This window comes from Carassius carassius, chromosome 9 (assembly GCF_963082965.1).
Source record: "Carassius carassius chromosome 9, fCarCar2.1, whole genome shotgun sequence".
NCBI classification, from domain to species: Eukaryota; Metazoa; Chordata; class Actinopteri; order Cypriniformes; family Cyprinidae; genus Carassius; species Carassius carassius.
This window is the reverse complement of record NC_081763.1, coordinates 7,178,464-7,203,139: the sequence shown is the minus strand read 5'-3', so window position 1 is coordinate 7,203,139 and position 24,676 is coordinate 7,178,464. Positions and strand designations below refer to the sequence as shown.

General features: G+C 37.1%; 1 protein-coding gene and 1 non-coding gene across 2 annotated transcripts; both read left to right on the top strand.

The window, feature by feature from the left end:
* Positions 1–1,667: 1,667 nt before the first annotated feature.
* Positions 1,668–24,414, top strand: LOC132148813 (transportin-2-like). The gene is made up of 25 exons (XM_059557533.1): positions 1,668–1,805; positions 2,788–2,887; positions 3,346–3,421; positions 3,539–3,688; positions 8,039–8,145; positions 8,360–8,493; positions 8,585–8,666; positions 9,458–9,580; positions 9,666–9,784; positions 12,204–12,264; positions 12,455–12,626; positions 13,684–13,836; positions 16,582–16,807; positions 19,147–19,318; positions 19,399–19,485; positions 19,570–19,677; positions 19,761–19,924; positions 20,145–20,251; positions 20,383–20,481; positions 20,579–20,674; positions 20,802–20,877; positions 22,739–22,838; positions 23,450–23,524; positions 23,638–23,780; positions 23,852–24,414. The coding sequence occupies exons 2-24, from the start codon at positions 2,789–2,791 to the stop codon at positions 23,743–23,745; spliced, it is 2,694 nt and encodes an 897-aa protein (XP_059413516.1). The 5' UTR covers positions 1,668–1,805; position 2,788; the 3' UTR covers positions 23,746–23,780; positions 23,852–24,414.
* Positions 12,313–12,381, top strand: LOC132150856 (small nucleolar RNA SNORD41). Its single transcript, XR_009436033.1, has one exon. It is a non-coding gene; the product is annotated as a small nucleolar RNA SNORD41 (small nucleolar RNA).
* Positions 24,415–24,676: the final 262 nt, after the last annotated feature.

Below are 24,676 nucleotides of genomic sequence, written 5' to 3'. Positions count from 1 at the left end.
GTAGTCTGGTACAGTATGTGTCTAGGTTCTCGCCCGGCTATTGCACTGCTTTTCAGAATATATATACTTGATACTGGACATTCTTTTTAGGCGTAAAATACGTGCCTAACTTCATCTTGACATCAGCAAACTTATCTTGCTCTGCTGCTAACGTGTCATAAATGTCATGCACGCGCTCTCCCGCCAAGTGCAGCATTAATGCTTTCTGCCTCGCATCTCCGGTAATGTTTACTGCTGTAATATAGTTCTCAAACCTTTGTATCCATTTTGTCCAGCGTGGTCTTACTGAACTCGGACCCATTTGGAATCAGACGTATGTACTCAGTATGCTTTACTGTGACAACATATTAGACAGTTCTTACACAGACAGCCATCATCCCTCGCGGGCTTAGTGCTAACATAAGACGGCCTGAGTACTACTGTGCGTCAATGTCGTAAAACATCACTGTCGTTAACTACTGCATATCCTAAACCAGGGATAGGCAACTTCGGTCCTGGAGGGTCACTGTCCTGCATAGTTTAGCTCCAACCCTAATTAAACACACCTGAACAAGGCAATCAGTGTTTTCAGGATTACTAGATAGATACAGGCAGGCGAGTTTTTATGAGGGCTGAAGCTAAACTCTGCAGGATAATGGCCCTCCAGGACTGGAGTTGCCTATCCCTGTCCTAAACACTACAGTACCGATAACAGACGTGTTGGCTTGCTGCCTTTATCAGTGTGACAAGATCTCAGTGACTCAATGATTATATGAAGAGCAACAGTGACTCACAGTAAAATGTACTGGTAAATGAACCCCTCATTGTCCTTGTTCACAAGGATAAGAAGTACAGAAATTGGTAGTGCAAAAGTGTGCAGGGGGCACAGGAAATCCTGGCCATTTCAAGGGGCTAGTTTGGCTTTTCTTGCATCAAACACAGGTTTGCCAAGCACACATGTCTGCTGCAATGAGCAATATAATAACTTGAAATTGTAAAACAAGAGTAAAAGGGGGAAAACTCCGTTCTGGAGCAAGAAAGAGTCTAAGATCAGTTACAGTCAACACAATAAACCAAACAACTCTTCTTCAAAGAAGGGGAGAAAACGGCACATGCTCAGTTGCGCACTCACAAAACTTTACAAAGGAGCAGCAGAAGAGTTTACAGACTTGATTTTAAAGACTCATGTGCGATATCTCTTTAAGCGCCGCTTCCCGTGACGTCACGAACCTGGTTCTCGGCTGAATCGATGTTTCGTCTTTTATTAAAACGTTTTTATTGTATTATTATATCATTTATTATACCTTTACATTTTATTCTTTATCTGGCTGTGATTTTATTTTTTGCCTCTTTTAATGCTGAATTTATATTATTAAATGCGCCAATTTGTTGCAAATTGAACGTATATATTTTCCACTGCATTAACTTTTGCAAAAAAATAAAAAAAAATAAAAAAAAATATTGCTTTCTTTAAAAAAATTGTAAAGATACAACAAAAATCAAATATCCAAGAAAATAAAAAGTTATATAGATTTAATTTCTATCAACATGTGCGTAGACATACAATGTCAGACTCATTACCCATATTTTTGTTTCAGTAAAATCCCTCACAGATTCAGTTTATCCGAAAGTGGCTACAGTGTTTTTTTTTTTTTTAAGTGGCTACAGTGTTGCGTTCAATGCGTTGGACGAAAGATCGTCACTTCCTCACTGTAGCACTCGCGCTGCGGAAGTGTTTGAAAGTGCCATTGCGCGAGAGACCAGGCAGAGGCAGCGCGAGCTCCACGCTGCACGAACTGATCGATAGGCCTCTGCGCGCGGCATGTGTAAGTGAACACGACCGAGTTTTCATCATTAATGGTGTTTACGTATTATATAATATATACATATATATATTAAAGAGAGAGTGAGTTTTACAAGGCAATAGTTAGCAGCATGGATCAGAACGAGTGCGCACGCTAGATCATATACTAAGATATACACTTCTTGTGGGAATATAATGCTGCTTTCGGTGACTTAAATAGCCTTTACTTATTGCTTTAGGATTTGAAGTTTCGCGTGATGTTTTTGTTTTTGTACCGGTGTTATTATAAAGGTTATTAATGCGGGTCGTGTCTGAGGTCTTCGAGCTGCATTGAAAGACAAGGCCTCAGACTGGTATGCAGGCATGATGACCATGTGCATTGCTTTCTTCTTAATGCTTTGATGTCTTTATTTAATAATGAACAATAATAAGTCAAATATGGGTTAATCAATTTTAGTCAGACCCTTAATGCAGATTTCAAGAATTGTTATTGAATCGCATAAACTACACGCGTACGTTCTCAGTTCACAAAGTACAGGGTTATTAATAACTTTTCGTAGATTAAATGCGCAAAAAGTTATACAAGTTGAATAGATTATAAAACGAAACCGTTTAACACTTTAGTATAATCACAAGGTTAAATGATTTAAACATTCCCTAATAGAAGCCATTTTTATGAAGTTTATTTTATTTTATTTTAAAGTAGTAGATCGATTTTAACACACACACACACACACATATATATATATATATATATATATAAGTCTGTATAAATGTGTAAATGAAATGGAAAAACAAAAATAATTCTTCAATCTTAAAATTGAGAATGAAACATACCTGGAAGCTTAGCAATGGACTAAATGGCTCTGCAGAAGTACATAGACCACATAGTAGAAAAAGTTGTTTTGTAGTCATAAGGTGTTGCAATCTTTTGATATGAGGAAGTAAGGTATGAAGACGTAAGGAAGGAGAATCTAATTGTGTCTTTTGTGGTCTGTGCGTAGGATGGAGTGGCAGCCGGATGAACAAGGCCTCCAGCAGGTCCTGCATCTCCTGAAAGACTCGCAGTCTCCAAACACGGCCACACAGCGAGCTGTGCAGGAGGTATCCTCATCTACACAGCACAATATTTCCTGCCACTTACAGAACTCAGGGAAATTGTGGTGTACGGGTGGTGACCATACTGATATTGAGAATCAGTAGCTTTTTTATTACAGATAACAGTCTGACAAAGATGTATTGAATGGAAATCCTGATATCATTATGTAACTTTACAGCCTTGTTTATTCAAATGTAAACTTAATGTGCCAGTTTTCAAAAGCACTGAATGGTTGTCAGGCATTTTCCACAGTGTATTAATGTTTTATCATGAAAATAATTATCGGCTGGGTCTCTTATTTCAGAAGTCTATAGATTAAAGATTTTATCTGCTTTACCAAAGAAGCATCAATGTACATATTGAACTGCGACTAATCATGTACAGTCACTTACCTTTATTAGTAAAGTACAGTAACCATGTGCTAATGTCATCTGTCTTGATTCTCTTTCATTCAAACTCTCAGAAACTGGAGCAGCTGAACCAGTTTCCTGATTTCAACAACTATCTTATCTTTGTCCTGACGAGGCTGAAAACTGAAGGTGGGTGTCTGGGTAATTTTTTATTTTTTTTGCATAAAGCTTCTTATTGCATATGTTCCATGAGGGTTCTAGACAGTCTTTATGTATGAATTTGATTAGTTTCTTCACGCTCTACAGATGAGCCCACTCGATCTCTCAGCGGTCTGATACTGAAGAACAACGTGAAGGTTCACTATCAGAACTTCCCTCCTGCGGTTGCACACTTCATCAAGCAGGAATGTTTAAACAACATCGGAGACCCTTCTCCTCTCATCCGCGCCACGATCGGTGAGTTTTTCCTGGCTGTAAATGAAGCGGAGGTGGTACCATCCTGATCTGGTGCACACGTTGTACCCAGCCTTCATCTGGCTGAAACAAACACTTTTTACACGCATTTAATTTTAGCTGTTCAAATAATTAGATGATGGAAGAAAATGACAATGTCAAGTGAAATTAACAAAACAAACCTGTTAAACATTAAATGCAACATAAGGAGCCCTTTTGCAGTGTAGGTGAAGATAAACATAACATGAAACTGAAAATCTTCATCCACGCCTGGTCCACAAATCCTATGTTCACTTATAATAAAGTGCCTTTATAGAAAACAAACAAATTTCTTTTGATCTTAGTCAAATTCTTCTGGTTGAATACATAAAGAAACGTATTCGCAGGAGGGTAACCAGTGCATTAGATCTAACATTAGCATCAAGCTACATAAGAGTATTTATAAAATTAATACCATGCTTTTACTCAAATCTCACTTCAAACCACTATCAAGTGTTTGTAACTAATTCTGAATGCAATCTAATGTGGATTCTGGTCATATCCAACTTAGGGCTGTCCAAAAAATTCTAATTTCAAATATTCGTCAAATAAAATACAAAAAATTCAAATGCAAAAAACCTTGCATTTGATTTTTTGGTCTCCGTCAGCCGTTGGGCAGTGGTGCATGAAATGCGAAGACGATGTAAGTTGCATTTTAATGCTTTCGTTAGCCTATCCGGTTGAGCCCACTATATGTGGCACTGCTATGTTGTTCTTTCAGTATATTGCAGAAAATGAGAGCATTAGTGTGGAGAAGATATTTACATCAAAACTGAAACCAAGGCGTTCACACAGAACGCATATGTATCACGTTTTTAGAGGGACATCTATCAACGTTCGTGTTTCGCTCATGAGAGCGGCATGTTTAGTAAGGGATGAAAAAATTAATGTTCAACTTTTTGAAAATTTTAATATAATTCTATTAATATTCTATTAACATTTTATTAATTATTTTATGATATTTAAGTAGAACATTAAAAAAGGAGCTATTGCTTGTCAGATTGCATAAATCAGTGGGAAATGAATAGAAATGATTCTGTGTAAAGAAATATAAAAATATGTGAAAGATAAAAAGAGATCACTGGGATCCAGACTGCGACCATTTTTTTTTTTCTGTCGATGTGACGGACTGTTTATCAGTTCGGACTGTGACGCAAACAAACCTGTCTGAGCTCAGAACAGCTTCACTCGGGAGCCAAAGTTGATTTCACGTCACTGTTACTGCACAGATGCACCAGTGCTGCGAGATCCAGTGAAAAGCGTTCGAGTTAACCACACCATGATAAGGTTACTGCGAGAACTAGTGAGAATCATTCAAATTCTGCACAGAAATCTGTTATAAAGCGCGCTGACATACTTCAGGAAACCAGAAGTGGTAACGCTAACTGTAACCACGGTGTGTGGTAGAAATAGTTGAATGGATTACATCATTCATTTCTGGGTTTGTACAACCTTTTGAGAAAGAAATTCAAGCACTTTTCAATTACTTTCAAGCGTTTCACACAACTATTTTCAGCACTTTAAAGCTCTAAGATGATCCAGTTTGAATGTTATTTTTAATGGGATGAACAAAATATACTTTGGTAAACAAACTTGTGTAAAATTTTAATAAAAATACATCCATTCATTCTTTTCTTCAATTTCCTACTAAATCACACAATCACTGAAGTTGTTCAGTTCCATATGCTAGAAAAATAATGGTACATTTAATACCATTGTGAAATATATATATATATATTATACATTATACATTATACATTATACATTTTCTTTAAATAAGTAGATTTTCCACCTGTTACTGTTGTTAAAAGTACATTTTGTATGCATCTTAACTCAAGCATAGTGCTTTACTGTCAGAGCTGTATTTTTATTTATTAGGATCCCCATTAGCTGATGCAACAAAATGCATCCGCTACTCTTCCTGGGGTCCACACACAACATATAACACGAATAAAAAACACACTACATAATCAATACACAAATGAACATATTACCAACATACACAACCAATGCTCAATCATCCACTGAAACAACAAATTCTCATAAAATACATATATACATACATACACACATATATGTACATATACACTTACACATACACATATACATACACACAAACACATACAATGTACTCTATATACTAATATAAGCTAACATAAAAATTCCTTTATTTGTTTTTTAAAACCAATATTATTTTGAGTTTTAACAATATGACCGGGAAGAGAGTTCCATTCAACCATAGCTCTATACAACACTGTACGTTGTTTTGAGTTTGTTCTGGATTTTGGAATAATATATTTACCAATGACGGCATGCCTCGTGGGATAGGTATGTACATTAGAACTCAGAGTAAGTTGCCTATACAGACAGTCAGGAGTCTTCCATAAATTAATTTTATTTATAAAGCCAAGAAGTGATGCTTTTAACCTCCCATCAACCGTTAACCAGAAGAGTTTGCCGTGCATTTTGTTAACATTAGCCCTTATTGTACAACAAAGGGCTAAACGAGCAGCTCTATTCTGAACCTTCTGTAGTTTCCCTAAATTCTTCTTTGTAGTTCCTGACCAAACCACAGAGCAATAATCTAAGTGTGATAACACTAGGGTCTGCAAAACATGTTTAGTTAAATATGGATTTAAAAACGAATAACACCTTTTAACTACAGATATCTTTCTCCCCATCTTTTTCACCACTTCTTCTATATGTCTTGACCACGACAAAGTACAGTCTAAGGTTACCCCAAGAAGCTTTACTTCATGTACCTGCTCAACAGCAACATTATTTAGTGCTAGATCCAACATGGGCCTTGTTTTTAATGAACATTTAGTTCCAAATAAAATACTTTTAGTCTTAGCTAAATTTAAAACAAGTTTATTATCAGTGACCCAATTAAATACCATCTGCAACTCATTGTTGAGAGCTGCAGTAATATTTTCTAAAGCTGGTGCAGGCATATAAAGCGTTACATCATCCGCATACATAGACACAGAAGCTCTTTTACAGACCAGTGGGAGATCATTCGTAAAGATAGAAAAAAGCAATGGTCCTAATGAAGACCCTTGTGGAATCCCACATGCTACAGACCTCACCTCAGAGAAGCTTCCATTGAAATACACCTTCTGTGTTCTATCTGTCAAGTAGCTCTCTACCCATGCTAATGCAGATGGTGTAAAACCATAACATTTGAGTTTCCCTAATAACAAACTATGGTCGATTATGTCAAAAGCAGCACTAAAATCTAATAATACTGCTCCGACAATATTTTGGTGATCAATATAATGTAACCAATCATCTGTCATTTGTGCAAGAGCTGTACAAGTTGAATGTCCTTCTCTACAAGCATGCTGGTATTTGCTTAACAATTCATTCATAGTGAAATAACCTTGTATCTGGTTAAATACAATTTTTTCTAAAATTTTTCTTATAACAGGTAACAAACTAATTGGTCGACTATTAGAGCCAGAAAAAACAGCACGAGCATTTTTCGCTAAGGGGATTACCTTTGCTTCTTTCCACACTTGTGGGCACACTTTCCTCTCAAGATTCAAATTAAAAATATAATGTATGGGAGTGGCAATATGGTCTGCTACCATCCTCAATAGCTTTCCATCCAGGTTGTCCGTACCGGGTGGCTTGTCATTATTAATAGACAATAATAGTTGTTTTACTTCTTCTCTTGTCACTTCTCGAAATTTAAATGAACAATTCTTATCATTCATTATTTCTTCTGATATACATAAATAAGTTGACTCACAGTATGATGTTGGCATTTTCTGCCTTAATTTACAAACTTTATCAATGAAGTAATCATTAAAATAATTTGCAATGTCTACAGGTTTAGTTATAAACGATCCTTCCACTTCAATCCATGATGCGATCAAATTACTCTTCCTACCCCATGATATTATATAATGGTAAACAAAAAAATTAACAAGAAGTGAACATGAAATATTATTAGTAACTGCACTTATTAATGCAAATCAATAGTAATTGCATGATTAAATGATCTTTATTTTGAATACCCCCAGCACTGGCGCTTCCATCTGTAGAACTTCATGGTGCAGGAGCCACTGCTCTCAAATAATAGTCTGGAGCCCTGTATCAGTAAATAAAGAGATCAGTATTCCTACAAATATGCACACTTTGTTTGGACTAAAAGCCCTAGTGGACATGGTTCACTCATGCTTGCATTTCACTGTCTGCCTGAGTTTTCTCAAAAGCCAGAGGTGACACAATGTAGGAAAAACAAGTGCAAATAGAGCAATTTTATATTTGCAGTCAATATGAGGAAATGTGCTAATTCCTGTCTCTCAGGTATCCTCATCACAACGATTTCCACCAAAGGGGAGCTGCAGACGTGGCCAGAGTTACTGCCTCAGCTGTGCAACATGCTCAGTTCAGAGGACTACAACATCTGTGAGGTCCGCGCATTTCCTCCATGCTCTTCATAGCTGCCTTTGTCCTCTCACTCATTTATCCTGCTTTTCCCATTCTATTTTGTGCACATTTTCATATGCAAAAATGTGTTTGGAAATGATTCAAGATGCAGACAAAGTGGCCATGACGCTTTGTTTCACATCTAGAGATGTTCCCGTGTTGTGTGGCTCTCAATCTTAGTTTCTCATTCGCACACAGGGCTCGTTTGGAGCTTTACAGAAGATCTGCGAGGACTCATCTGAGCTCCTGGACAGTGACGCTCTCAACCGACCCCTCAACATCATGATTCCCAAGTTCCTGCAGTTCTTCAAACACTGCAGCCCCAAGATCAGGTCGGTCTGAGAGAGAACGGATGGATGGAGTTGTTTTTCCTATGTTGCATTAAGTGGTTCTGGAATCTTACGGTTGTTCATGTGTGTCTAGGTCTCATGCTGTTGCCTGTGTGAACCAGTTTATCATCGGAAGAGCACAAGCCCTGATGGACAACATCGACACCTTTATTGAGGTACCTGCAGTCTGAACACGATGGATTGAATAAGTAAATTGCATGGCACCTCATTTAAATATCAAATGTGAACTTGCAGGTCAAGTGGTCAGTCACATGATTGTCATCTGTAAACAAAATGTCTGTTGTTGCTTGGTCAGTGTAAAAATATCCTATTATTTGATAATAAAAAAAAAAAAAAAAATTCATTAATGTATTTATTTTTTTGAAAAATGTTACGCAAACTCTTATTTACAATGGGGAAAACTAAAGCTTTTTAAAAAAAATATTAAGTTAACTTTTTTGAAGAGTTTATTTTAATCAAGTTAAGGCAAATACAGTGTTTTTAGCGAAAATAAATAGTAAAAACCTGATATTATTTAGCCATAAATTTCTCACCATAAAACACAAACAAACGTAGGGTCAATGTTTGACTCTGTTGCTTTCGAATATTGATATTAGTTTTTATTATTGGTATATTATAAATATTTACATTTTTTGCACACCATAATAGTTTTTTTCTAATTAAATTACTGTCACACAATCTTGGTGTTTGTCATAAATAGTTGAATTTTTAGACTTTATGACTTTATGTATTCGGGCTATAATAAAATCACTGACCAGTCCCTTTAAAAGTTGAAAATTAGCTTGGTAAATATTAATAATTTTGAATTTAATGCAATAAAATCACAGACTAGCCCCTGTAAATGTTTACCTTGCCTTAGCTCCCATTGAGAAACCTTTGCTGTCCAAATATGGGTATGTTGTAACTGCAGTATTTGAATCTGTTTTCTGGCTTGGCTGTTTTCCAGAGTCTGTTTGTGCTGGCCGCAGATGAGGAGTCAGAGGTGCGGAAGAACGTGTGCAGGGCTCTGGTCATGCTGCTGGAGGTGCGAGTGGACCGACTCATCCCTCACATGCGCAGTATCGTAGAGGTGAGGTGAACTGGGTCTTGATGACTCAGAAGTGGTGTAGATCTAGACTAGTCAGAGATGCTGATGAGGTTAACTGTTTCTGTAGTACATGCTGCAGCGCACACAGGACCCGGATGAGAATGTGGCTCTGGAGGCCTGTGAGTTCTGGCTTACGCTGGCTGAGCAGCCCATCTGTAAGGACGTCCTGTCTGGACATCTTGCACAGTAAGTAACCTTTCCCTTTTCTCATAGAAGTCCAATCAAAAGTGCATTTGCTTCAGTTGACAAACATGCACAGTCCCAAACCCTTCACTAGCAACCATCCTGAACTGTGACGTGATATGCAGAAGCCAGGGGTACAAGCTGAAGTTAGTTTCATGTAGGGTTGAGACGTGGAGGAAATATTTCCCTCCGGTTAATCGACGTGACACACCAGTAATACCGGTATCACCTGGGGGTGGGGTTCTCCTGGGGGGTTTCTCTGCTTTTCTTCACTTTCTTTCACTTTTAAATAGCTTATAAATGCCTGCGCGCGTCAATTGCTTGAAGGGATACAACAAACCGGTAAAACGACAAACACACTTATATTAGTTAAACTCTTGTTATTAAACCGAATAAAAATACACCATGCTATAGGCCTAAACAAAATAATTTACACAAATATATAAAAAAAAAAAAAATATATATATATATATATATATAAAAACATAATTAGCAAGCACTGTGGAACCAAATAAATAAGAAGCAAATGTAAAAAAATAAAAAAAGCTTTGGCAAAAGTCAACAGGCTTTTCAAAGTCCAAAATATTGACAAGCAGCTTGGCGCTTTTTCACGTTCTCTGGAAAAATTCTTTTGAATTCTTTAAACTATTTATTATTCATTTATGTAACTTTATTCTACTGTATTTCTTAGGGAAGCAATGATTCACCGCACACCGGTTGAAGATTGGTTCAGATCTGTTACCGTTCAAATAGGGCTGGGTAAAAAAAATAGATTTTTCGATTAATTGTTTGTTAAAATGTGGTCGATTTCAAAATCGATTCTCAAAGGCCACGAATCGATTTTTTTTCCATATTTCCGCAAACATTGAACGTAAGATTAATGTTTAACTAATAACTAGTCTTCTCCAGTAGATCTCACCCTCTTATTTGCCTTGTGCGATGTTACCAAGGAGCAAGAGGCGAACCTGTCATTCATACTGTGCTTAAAATGACGGTTTCAGGAGCTTTGTCGACGTTGATACCACCTTCACATAAAAAGTCAGAGGTATGAAAGCATTTTAGATTTTGCAAGCAAGACGACGACAATAGTGTTGTGGACAAGAACGAAGCTATTTGCGTGATTTGTAATGCAGAGGTGAAATGCTGTAGTAATACTACAAATCTGCGGAACCGAAGAAAAAAATTATTAGACATGAATAAAACATACATAAATGATGACATAGTTCACCCCAAAATAAAAAAATTATCACCAATAAGCCAGTATTAGTTGTCCTACATTGTTCATAGGCTTGTAGCCTCAATGTTACAGCAAATTTTGTAAAACTGTATGATAATTTTATCTTAAAAATTAAATAACTTGATCCTGTTTGATCTGGAACATCTGAATCGATACCCAGCCCTTCGTTCAAATCGGTTCAGATGTTAAATGAATCGCGTTAAATTTGCGGGTGGAGTTTATATGAATATATCTCTAAAGGGAACTGACTGTCTTTAGAAAAGATTTTATCTTTATCTTGCCTCTGTAATGCATATTAATGTAGTGTTCATAGTTGCGCTGCTTTGTTTATGGCGGTACCCAAGGACACGCTGTATCACTGCTGTTCTATGAGCGCCACCTGCTGTCAGAGAGTGAGTCTGCGTCTCATTCAGATCGTCTGCTGTTTCGGTTTTGTGCAGATGTTTTATGTAGCGTAGTTTCACCAAACTAAAGTCAGCGCATTCTGTTTTTGTTTTAAAATTTCAAATGATACAATCTAATTTAAATTTAAAAACTGCTCATGCTGGATGTATTCAGCATCTTTGTTTGGATTGTGATTCAAATGCAGTGGTTGCCTCTAATTTTGAATGGAAAGAGCACAGACAAAGCCTTTGTTTATATGAAAAGATTTTTTGTCTTATTGGATGAAATTTGTAGTTTGTTTTAAAAAAATTTTTAGTTTTCTTATGTGACATTTGTATCACAAAGAAATGTGCATTTTGTCAAAGCAATAATAAAGACACCTTTTGTTTATAATTTGTCTTAAATCTAATTTTAATAAAACAAAATCGTTAGAAACTCGAATCATGAAATCAGTATAGAGTTGTTACATACCTAGTATTACTTTATTTTAGCATTTGCTAGCTTTTTCCCTTCATTTTATACATTTTAAGGCATTTAAAATAACTGCAATAAAAGCACGTTTGTACATTATTTATGATTACTATTAACTACATTTTTTTGCCTTTTTATTTTCTTTAAAAATAATTTAAACCGAAGACATTTACATAGCAAAAACAGCTTTTTTTTATTTTATTTTTTTATCATGCATTGCTCAATTGTCAGAGACTCTTATTATTAGTTTAATCCTCCAATGACTGCATCACATCCATCTATACATTCAATTATCCTGATGTCCAGTTTTAACCTCCTTTAATTTGTTAGACTGGTTCCTGTTCTGGTGAACGGGATGAAGTACTCGGAGATTGACATCATTTTGTTAAAGGTTAGTTACTTTACTTCACTTCACAAGAACTTCTACAGCAGCATGGCCTCGGGTGTGAAGATATCATTATCCCTGATTTTCTCCATGATTTTCAAGTATTCATACTGTCTGACCCAAGGCCTTTGACTCAGTCATTGGTGTCCAGCTTTGGCAGTTGTCTCATCACGCTGACCTTCTGCTTCCTGTGTAGGGTGACGTGGAGGAAGATGAGGCCGTGCCGGACAATGAGCAGGACATAAAGCCACGCTTTCACAAGTCTCGTACAGTCACCCTTCGACACGAGGGTGATGAAGGCGAGGAAGGAGAGGAGAGTGATGAGGATGATGATGACGACGACGACAGTCTATCTGACTGGAATCTACGTAAGTGTCTTATATAGGGCCGGGGGCCCTATGATTTCCGTGATGTGGAAAATGCGGACGAAATCGTGTAATCCAGTCATAAAAATGAAGCTTACTGTATAACATGGAGTGTCACGGAATTTCTCTGAGAGAACGTCATAAGCATTTTACAGTTTCATTTGAGTAAAACTAACATCATATCATATTAATACAGAACTTCAAAATAAAAGTTTGGTTTAATTTGATGACATTGTGATAGAAATATATTACTATGTTCAGTAGAATGTACGTAAGACTACTAAGACTACTAATAAAATTAAAACGTTAATTAACATTTTTTAAGGAATAATTGCACAATAATTATTCCATGTTTTAATTTTGATAGTAAATCCAAACCCAAAAAAATACATTTGTTTAATTTTCATTGCCTAAAAAAATAAATGTTTCATGCCTTTTATTTGATAACTAGAAAAATTTAAATACAAAATTCATAAGGTTATTGTAAAAATAAATGTTAATAAATTAAGTTGTTTTATGCATTTAAAAAATTTGACATGCTAGAAAAACAGAATTTAATACATTTAATTGTAATAAAATAAGGTGAGAACAAAAACATTTCATAGGGCCCTAAACATGTAATTTTTGTTGCATTTTTAATCAGTTGATATAAGTGTATTCATTTCATGATTTTAATTAAACATGTTTTTGATTAATAAAATTAGATTTTTATCATTTAAAATTGAGTCCAGAAAATTTTAAATTGAAATAAACGGAATCAAGAAAAATGTAAACGAAAAAAAAAAAAAAAAACAGAATATGGATAAATATGAAGAGGATTTCATAGGGCCCTACTTATGAGGAACCAACCTGATGCTGGTGAAATATTGCCTGTTTTTGTAAGCAGATATCAAGGTTTGCTCACGTACTTGGTGTTTTCAGTGGAGATGATTACACACAGTGTCATGAATGTCAGTGATGTTCAAGTATTCATACTGTCTGATCCACAAAAAGCTTTCAAAGCTTACAGTTCCAGGGGTGCTTGAAGAAACATCTAATCCTATGTGCATTTCTTCTGCAGGTAAGTGTTCAGCGGCTGCTCTTGATGTCCTGGCAAACGTGTTTCGGGATGAGTTGCTGCCACACCTGCTTCCAGTGCTGAAGGAGCTGCTGTTCCACTCGGACTGGGTGGTTAAAGAGTCTGGCATCCTGGTGCTGGGAGCCATCGCTGAAGGTATGGGAATGAATGTGCTAAATCTGCCCTTTGTTCTGATTTGGATGCAAGAATGTGCACTCTGTCTGCGTGCTGCCTACCATTTAAGACTTCTGCAATAATTTGTTTTTAACTGCAGTGTGACAATTCATTTGACAGTTCGTTTTTAATTCAATTTTGTTTATGCAGTTTAATAAAGTCACTTGTAAAAATATAAATTGGTGTTCCATTAAGGCTGGTATTTTTTTCATTTATGTTTATGCATTTAGCAGACGCTTTTATCCAAAGCGACTTGCTATAAATTCAGTCTATACATTTTTTTTTTACCAGTATGTGTGTTCCCTGAAAAAACGTCATGAAGGAAAATCATGGAGACAAAAAACGCAAATTAAGTTTTGTTTTTTGGGGAAGGTATTAACACTAATAGCAAATGTTTTTAAAAGGCAAAATGTATAAAGATGAACACACTGTGGATTTAAAGTTATTTGGATTTAACAAAAATGGTTTAAAGGAACACTCTGACTTTTTGGGACTTTAGCTTATTCACAGTATCCCCCAGAGTTAGATAAGTCCATACATACATACCTTTTTTATTTCTGTGCGTTCTGTAAGTGTTATTTGATGCACCCACCGCTAGCCTAGCTTAGCACAAAGACTGGATGTAAATGGATACTGGTAGCATAGTAATCCCAATAAGTGACAAAATAATGCAAACATTTTCCTATTTACATGTTGTGATCTGTATAGCCACAGCGTGTACAAATAACAAGGCTATATGAGACGGAGAGCATTTCTAATCGTATAAATACTGGGAACTATATTCTCACTAGGCGTAGGAGCACAGCTAACGTTACTTGGGCGGAGTGGCTACTTGGGCGGAGTGATTAGCGCAGCACCCGAGACGCGCCGTGGTGAGGAGAAGAGAGTTTGCTCAGAGCTGGGGTAATAGAGTCAGCAATTACTAGATAGTAGATTTATAGTGTACAATCATGGGTGTTCGCTGTATTGTAAAGAACTGCGACAATAAACAGGGGAGACCAGGTATTACTATGATGTTTCATAGAATTCCAACCACAAACGCTGACCTGATGAATCGATGGCTACTTGCTCTGGAAATAGATCCAAACACACCTGTAAACACCATCACGAAGTATTTCGTTTGCTCTGAACATTTTACTGTAGACGACTATTTAGAAAAAATGCAAGTTGCCACACGGACCATGAAACGTGCTAAAGGATACAGCCATCCCATCGATAATAAAGACAGGACAAATTGGATCACCTGTTGCTGCGGTAAGTGTTCCGTTATGTTTTGAGATGACTAACATTAGCCATACTGTAACAGTGCCATGCTAATGTAATATTCCGTTTTATTCCGGGGCTCTGTGTATCCCCTTTATTGTTATTATTGTGACACACTGTATGCAATGGCTATACTACAATTTCATTGAACTATGAATGATCATTATAACAAAATCACTTACTTGGTGGACAGCTGACCATTAGGTTCACTCGGCATGGGGCGTTTCTTCCAGTTGATCTTGTCACAATGGGAAAAAAAAGACAACTGCCGGGTGTATTAGGGCAGAGAAATCTTCTGTGGTAGTGACGCAAATATTTTGATTGTCATCAAGCCTTGACATTGATGGCAATACCCGGTCCCATTCATTACAACAAAGGCACTCGGTTTCTGTATGCATAGGTTGGCATGTTCCACATTTACACCACCAGTCCGTGTTCGTTCTGATTCTCCCTTCGTCTGACAGCTTCCAAAGTTTGTAACTCCTCGTCTGTGTATTCTGGCTCAAAACTATATGGTTCTGGATCTTGGTTTGATACACAGTAAAATTCCTTTGAGTTTGACAATTCCTCAAAGTAAGCCATGATCACGAGTCACGTCTAGCTAGTTAGTCACGTTTGTTTTGTTTACGGTCTCGGGTGCTGCGCTAATCACTCCGCCCAAGTAGCCACTCCGCCCAAGTAACGTTAGCTGTGCTCCTACGCCTAGTGAGAATATAGTTCCCAGTATTTATACGATTAGAAATGCTCTCTGTCTCATATAGCCTTGTTATTTCTACACGCTGTGACTATACAGATCACAACATGTAAATAGGAAAATGTTTGCATTATTTTGTCACTTATTGGGATTACTATGCTACCAGTATCCATTTACATCCAGTCTTTGTGCTAAGCTAGGCTAGCGGTGGGTGCATCAAATAACACTTACAGAACGCACAGAAATAAAAAAGGTATGTTTGGACTTATCTAACTCTGGGGGATACTGTTAATAAGCTAAAGTCCCAAAAAGTCGGAGTGTTACTTTAAGGCAAGTTACAACTATACACTAAATATAATTACATGATGTCATTGTTATTATTTTGGTAATTTCCACTTCCATATTCCATGCATATGAAGAAAATTGTGTTCTATGGATAACATTAGGATTTGGGGTTGGTAAGATTTTTTTGATTTGATTGAGTCTCATGCTCAATAAGAACTGCATTTATTTGTCTAAAATGGTACAGCAAACAACAGTGATGCTGTGAAATATTATTCTAATTCAAAATAGCGTTTTTTCAATTATCATTTATTCCTGTGATAAGCTGAATTTCAGCATCATTACTCCAGTCTTCAGTGTCACATGATCCTTCAGAGATCATTCTGATATGCTGATGTGGAGCTCAAAAAACAGTTCTTATCCTTGTTGAAAACCAATGTTTGTATGGGAAATGACCTTTCTGAGCCCCTCCTCTCTCTTGTCCTCAGGCTGTATGCAGGATATGGTTCTGTACCTGCCGGAGTTGATTCCTCACCTGATCCAGTGTCTCAGTGATAAGAAAGCACTGGTCCGCTCCATTGCCTGCTGGACTCTGAGCCGCTATGCACACTGGGTGGTCAGCCAGCCGCCGGACTCCTATCTCAAACCCCTCATGACTGAGCTGCTCAAACGAATCCTCGACAGCAACAAGAGGGTTCAAGAGGCGGCCTGCAGGTGTGTTTGACCTGAAAATACAGCCTTTAGACCTAAATAACTGATCTTAACGTGCCTGTCTGACCACGTATGACACTTGCAGCCTTTAACTGGTAAACTGGATGTATTTTGATACATTTAAGTGTTAACTAAAATCATTAACTAAAACAAAGCTTCAATAAAATATTAGATTAACGTCAGCTTTAACTGATTTCACCATGATGCCATGCAGAGGTGGAAAGAGTACAAAAATATTCTACTCAAGTAAAAGTACCATTACATTAATGAAATTTTACTTAAGTACAAGTAAAAGTACCAGTCTAAAAATCTACTCAAGTAAAAGTAAAAAGTAGCTCATTTAAAATTTACTCAGAGTAAAAATTACTTAGTTACATTTTAACAGTGGGAGGGAGTCAAAATGGGACAGGCCAAGGGTGTCAAACTCAGTTCCTGGAGGGCCACAGTCCTGCACAGTTTAGATATAACCTTAATTAAACACACCTGATCCAGCTAATCTAATCATTTAGGTTTATTTGAAAACTACATGATATGTGTGCTGGAGCAGGGTTAGAACTAAACTCTGCAGGGCTATGGCCCTCCAGGAACTGAGTTTGACACCCCTGGGATAGGTCTATTAATCTCAAACTAGTTGTTTTTAATTAAAGGAATCAGTTATTTAGAATAATAAAACATTTGGGCTGTTACCAGGCAAATCATTATCAACAAACTCATCTTTTAATGCAGAGGAAATGCAGAAGATTCATTGGAAGTGGAATTTAGATGTATTACACTGTTTAGTGCAGGACAAGAATGCATTTAACCTGCAGTTACAAATGCATGAATAATGTTTTGATATACAAGACATGAAATGTTGAATACTCATTTGAAATGATAAGAAATTAATTATAAAAAAAAAATCTTTAAATGTGAAATTAAAATGGCCAGTATGTGTCAGCAAGTCACTGTTAATAAGTGAGTCATTGCGATTGAACCGAATCATTTAAACGGTTGATTCATTCAGGAACGAAACACTGTCACGTTGCTCAGAGACGCAAAACTGTGCTTTGGTGGCTGTGTTTGGAATTATTTTCTGTTGTAGAAATAGAGCTAAAAAGGCAATATGGTGTCTAAAACGCAAGTCTCTTAATTAACTTGTTTACTGAACTGTTATATATATGTATGTATATATTCATGATGATTTTTGGAGGAAAAGATGGCATTCTTTGTGTGATTTTGATTTAATATATGAAATTATATAAATATGTGAATTTTCTGCCCCTATATCTTCAATTCTGTGATCATTCTAAATGCATTTTAGGAGACTGAATCACACAGTGAAAGAACGCACTATAAATGCGCGCGCACATCATTAAAACAAAAATAGCACACTCCTCACCACGGTCTTTTTAGCTAATTTGTGCAAAACCTCTTGTTAAAATGTCAAAGCTTCATTTTAACCACCAATGCAACGATGCAATTATTTAGCTTACCTCTTCTTGCGAAGGGTTGATATCTTGTCGAGATTTTATAAGCTGCTAGTTTGGTCTTCCTAGGCAAGTACAGCTTACACTGCATAATAGAGCATACATATGGCCATGGGTTCACTTCATTTCCTTCGAGTTCAACTTCAGAATATGACGGGGTTTCGTTTTCAGCGGTGTCTGCACCACTAACGCCTGTTTTGTCCGTCTGCATCTTTCCCTTGATTTTAGCGCCAGTTTGCCCTCCTGCCCATTATTTACTGACGTAGTTTCCAGGGAGCGATTTATTTATTTTTTTACTCAGTAATTAATGTGTTTTAAAATGTAGCGAAGTACAATACTTCAAACAAAATATACTTAAGTAAAAGTAAAATTACAGATTAAAAAAATTACTTTAAAAAGTATTAGTACACAAAAAAGCTACTCAATTACAGTAACGCGAGTAAATGTAATTCGTTACTTTCCACCTCTGATGCCATGGCATCATTTCTAATTGTAATTTTTTTTTAAAGACTACTACAGTGACTAAAAGCTAAATAGAAAAACGGACAAAAATGACAAGATCGCTTAAGAATTAAAAATTAAACTGAAAATATTAAGGCTAAATATTGTATTAGTATATAAATGCTTAAATAACAATGGAATTTAGGTATAATAAACCAGCTAAGGTGGTTTACAATGGTTTAGCAGTCTCACATTGGTTTAACTGATTAGTCTATAAAGTGCCTAAAATCCCTCTTAAACACAAACTAGCTAACCACTATAGATTGATTTGGAGTTGCTTCCCTGCTGAGATAACCTGTTAAACAAGTCGTCTTTCAGTCTGGATGGTCTTTCAGAAGACATGTTAGTTAATCCTTGGGTTTTTCCTTTTATCAGTGCATTTGCGACTCTGGAAGAGGAGGCCTGTACAGAGCTGGTGCCCTACTTGAGCTTCATTCTGGACACACTGGTGTTTGCCTTCAGCAAGTACCAGCACAAGAACCTGTTGATCCTCTACGACGCCATCGGGACCCTCGCTGACTCTGTCGGACACCATCTTAACCAGCCGGTGAGATCACTGGGGCTTTGAGGTTTTAAAGATGAAAATGCTCAAGAAGCATAAATACATGTGACCGTTTGGTTTCACAGGAATACATCCAGAAGCTCATGCCCCCTCTTATTCAGAAGTGGAATGAGTTAAAAGATGAAGACAAGGATCTGTTCCCTTTGCTGGAGGTAAACTAGTTCTGCCAATTCTGTGATGTTCCTACTTCAAAAACTGTAGTGTCTTAAGGAATTGGTTACTTTGTCTTGTTTTAGTGCCTGTCTTCGGTGGCCACAGCACTACAGAGCGGCTTCCTGCCCTACTGTGAACCAGTTTACCAGCGCTGTGTCACCCTGGTGCAGAAGAACCTCGCTCAAGCCATGGTCAGTGCAGGATGAACCGCTTACAGCGTGTAGTCGTTTTTATTCATTCTCCAGATCATGATGTTTTTTTGTTGTTCTTGCAGATGTATAACCAGCACCCTGACCAGTACGAGGCCCCTGATAAAGACTTCATGATTGTGGCCCTTGATCTGCTCAGCGGTCTGGCCGAGGGACTCGGACCTCATGTAGAACAGCTGGTCACCCGCAGCAACATCATGACCCTGCTCTTCCAGTGCATGCAGGCATGGTTAAATCAACACATTTGAAATATTATTAAAAAATTTAATTTAATATTTTAATACTGAAGTATTTATTTTCTCTCTGACAGTGTGTGTGTGTGTGTGTGTGTGTGTGTGTGTGTATATATATATATATATATATATATATATATATATATATATATATATATAACACACTAATTTAATGCAGAAAATCTATGTGTGTGCTGTATGAGCAAGGCCTAAAAGCTTTATTTCTTCTATAAAGGACACCATGCCAGAAGTGCGTCAGAGTTCGTTTGCTCTGCTGGGAGACCTGACTAAGGCGTGTTTTCTTCACGTGAAGCCCTGCATCGGTGAGCTGTGCCCTTTGACTCCTACTGAGTGCAGGCTGAGACGCGTGGAGAGCTGCTTTCTCATGCTAGCTGTTGCTTCTGTGTGTGTTGTGCTGGTCAGTTTGTCATTGGTGTCCGTTTACCCTCTCTAGCTGAGCTCATACCTGTCCTGGGACTCAACCTCAACCCAGAGTTCATATCTGTGTGTAACAATGCCACATGGGCCATCGGAGAGATCGCCATGCAGATGGGTGGGTGTTTATGCACTCTCATAGATGTATATTGACTACGGCGCAGTTTTTTGCATATCTGAGCCTTTAAACTTTTATGTGTCTGGTGTTTTCCCAGGTATGGAGATGCAGCCATTTGTGGCCTTGGTTCTCAATAACCTTGTGGAGATCATCAACAGACCTAATACACCCAAAACTCTGCTGGAGAACACGGGTAAATTATCTGTGTGAAGTGTTGTTCTGATTTCTGGAGCTTTGACTGCAGCTAATGTTTTTAGCTTGAAACTTTGAAACGCACTCATGTCCCTTTTTTGTACTTTTTTTATTTTTTGGTGAAACAGCCATTACGATTGGTCGGCTCGGATATGTGTGTCCACAGGAAGTTGCCCCCTTGTTGCCACAGTTCATTCGCCCCTGGTGAGCTGTTGAATAAACCATTGCATGCCTCTTATGTGTGAACTAGTTCTGTTTAAATACAATTTACAGAGGGTGGGATGCACTAATAAGGATTCATCTTAAATCTGGAATAAACCTAGGTTTATCTAATAATTCTGTTGCACCAATCTTTAAACCTTGTTTAAAAATAAGCAAGTTTACATTTAAACCATAATGCAATACTCCATTAATTGATAATATAAACATTAATGTTTTCATTGCCTGCTTGATCAGCCGTGTAATCCAATGGTCTCTCTGTGTAGCGGTTTATAAATATACCTGACAATTTACAAGTTTCCTTTATCGATAAGATACTTTTGTCAGAGAGTGTTTGCTAGTCAATAAAGAATAATATAGACATTATTGCCGTTTATTTAAAATGGCGAATCCATAATTTCTTAAATTAATTTTAGAAGGTTTTAATCCTAATTCCCGATATGTTAATCTGGGTTTAAAATTAAAGGGTTAGTTCACCCAAATAGCAAAATTATGTCATTAATGACTCACCCTCATGTTGTTCCAAACCCGTGAGACCTCCATTCATCTTCAGAACACAGTTTAAGATATTTTAGATTTAGTCCGAGAGCTCTCAGTCCCTCCATTGAAGCTGTGTACGGTCTACTGTCCATGTCCAGAAAGGTAAGAAAAACATCATCAAAGTAGTCCATGTGACATCAGAGGGTCAGTTAAAATTTTTTGAAGCATCGAAAATACATTGGTCCAAAAATAGCAAAAACTACCGGTTGCATCGGTTTTCAGATCATCAGTACTTCTTTCGGACAGTTCGATTCAATAAACCGGTTGAAGAAAACTGGTTCACCGGTTCTTTTGCGCTCGACGTAATGGCGTCATTGGTGATGATTGCCCTTGATTCAAGCCTTCGGTTTACCCGCGCTCATAACACTAGCACAGAATCAGTTCAGAATCAATCACCAAAAGAATCAGTTCGGTTCATGCGCTCTGTATGTCAGTCTGCTTCACGCTGAATCACACGTGCAGTATCATCAGCTCCTTGGTTCTCGAATCGGACGCATCTGACAGAAACGGTTCTTGACTCGTGAATGAGTCATTATCTGGCTCGGCTCGGTGTTCATCTTCCGTTCTCTCTTCACAGCAGTTCAGTCAGTGTACTGTTTGAGTAAATGAATTACTCCGGGATATTGGTTTGTTTGAACTCAGAGGGAGTGTCAGCCACATTAAAAAAGTTAACAGCTTAAGTCATTTGTGGATTAATGCGTATTGGAGACACGAACCGTTTTAAACGATTCAGTTCGATTTGGTGAACTGGTTCAAAAAGATCCGGTTACATCGAATGATTCGTTCGCGAACTAGATATCACAAACTGCTTTGTTTTGAACTCTCTCACAACAGACACGGAAGAGAAGACAATGCTGAATAAAGTCGTAGTTTTTGCTATTTTTGGACCAAAATGTATTTTCGATGCTTCAACAAATTCTAACTGACCCTCTGATGTCACATGGACTACTTTGATGATGTTTTTCTTACCTTTCTGGACATGGACAGTAGACCGTACACACAGCTTCAATGGAGGGACTGAGAGCTCTCGGACTAAATCTAAAATATCTTAAACTGTGTTCTGAAGATGAACGGAGGTCTCACGGGTTTGGAACGACATGAGGGTGAGTCATTAATGACATAATTTTGCTATTTGGGTGAACTAACCCTTTAAGTGATGCAATACAGCTCGATTTAAAATAAAACCCATATCAACATATCCTTGATTAGATCTAAACTTTGCTTAATTTATTCCTTTTAGGTGCAACACACTAAAAATCTACTAAACTTTCTAAACATACCTTTTTTTTTTTTTTTTTAAACCTAGGTGCACATCACTTAGAAACATTCGGGACAATGAAGAGAAAGACTCGGCCTTCAGGGGCATTTGTGTAATGATTGGGGTAAATCCTGGAGGGGTTGTACAGGTGAGAGGATACAAGGGGAAATCATTCAAGAGCAAATCTGTTATCCAAATTAAAAACTGATTTATGTATTTTTCATATTTATTTGATTTTATATATTTATTGGACACGCCAAAATCTATGTACCCAATCATTACAATAAAATCACACTAGATATGAACTGTAAGACATTCACAATGTAAAGTAAATTGATACATTTTAATTTAACTTCATTGAACTTCTAATTAATCATTTAATAGTTTGTAATTAAAAGGTTGCATGTAATTTATAACCTTTATGTATAAATGTAATGACATTTATACTAATATAGCAATATCAGTAAAAAAGCAATATAAAAATAATTTGTCATCTGCTTTATGCACTTGCTACCCTAAAATAAACATTGATGTAATTTATAATTAAAATCTAAATAATAAGTTGGGTTGTTAGACTAAAAGTTCCATACTTTAACAACATCAGAAATGTATTTATTTTTTCTCTCTACATTTTCTTAAGTACTAACTACCATAAAATAGAAATATAGTTTATTAAATCTAAAAACATAAACGATAAATCGAGTTGTTGAGCTGAAAGTTACAGTTCGGCTTCAATGGAACTTTTTTTTTTGGATGCAGGACTTCATCTTTTTCTGTGACGCTGTGGCCTCTTGGGTGAATCCAAAAGACGATTTGAGAGATATGTTCTACAAGGTACACATGCTCTTCTGTAACTAACATCTTTGATTAGATGGCTTCACAGTTGGTCAAGATAGAAGCACACTTACCTGCTATGCTTCAGCAGAACTGATCCATTTCTCGTCTAGATTTTGCATGGCTTCAAGGATCAGGTCGGTGAGGATAACTGGCAGCAGTTCTCTGAACAGTTTCCTCCGCTGCTGAAGGAGAGGCTCTCAGCCTGCTATGGTGTGTAGACGCCGCCCCTGCTGACATGGGAACCAACTATTAGGTGAGAATAAATTAAAACATCAAACAAAAGCAGCTTTGACCATGGTTTGAACACATTTTTGTTATTTGCAGATCAAATCTACGGGAGGGTTACTGGGGAACTCATCCATGTCTGTTTGTGGGAACTACCTGCTGTTAGAGCCAAAGACGTGTGACTGTTTGTCATCTGGAGCGATCCCGCTTCCTCCAGCTCTGCGAAAGAGGATTTGAAAGAGCGTTCATGTGAAATCAACCTTTTTACGGTCACTGTTTGGCTTCTGACTTGCTCAGAATGGGAATGAATCGTGAAGCTCAGGGATCTTGATTTGGGAGGGAGGGATCGTTCAGGCGAGATTCACCAGCTGCTTATTGGACAAAATGATGCCATTCAATAGTCCAGCCTTTGCAAAGCCTGGCTTCTCGGCTAGATGCCAAAAGCACACACACAAAATCTGCTACAAGCGGCAGACTGTGCCTGAACAAAATGCTTTCTTAAAGCTACAGGTCACCCGAAAATAAAAAGTTTCATCCTCATGTCAATCAAAACAAGTATATATCTTTAAGATGTTAAATGGCGCAATTGTACTTTTACATATATAACAAAAAGTGCATTATAGCGCTGCTGATAGGACAATTTTAGGACAGTTTTTTTTTTTTTTTGAAGCCATGCAAAGGTCTGTGTGAGAAACTGGCTAAAATGTAGTTATTCACTAAAAGTCTCATTATTATAATTATTATTTTGTGATTGTACACAGCATAGGTTTTTCTTACAGAGTCACTTTTCCACTTTTTGTTTCATGGAGAAATTTCATTTTTGGGTGTACCGTCACTTTAAAAGTTGTTCGTTTAACTGGTAATTTATAAGTACATATTTCTGCATTTTCTGCCTGCTTAATTACTTTCCACAACTCCAGATTA

Bases quoted from the DNA above. Each gene is read 5' to 3' on its own strand.
- LOC132148813 (XM_059557533.1), top strand. From the start codon at position 2,789: ATGGAGTGGCAGCCGGATGAACAAGGCCTCCAGCAGGTCCTGCATCTC. The intron at 19,678-19,760 runs GTCAGTGCAGGA...TTGTTCTTGCAG, and splicing joins AGAACCTCGCTCAAGCCATG to ATGTATAACCAGCACCCTGA. The intron at 23,525-23,637 runs GTACACATGCTC...TTTCTCGTCTAG, and splicing joins TGAGAGATATGTTCTACAAG to ATTTTGCATGGCTTCAAGGA.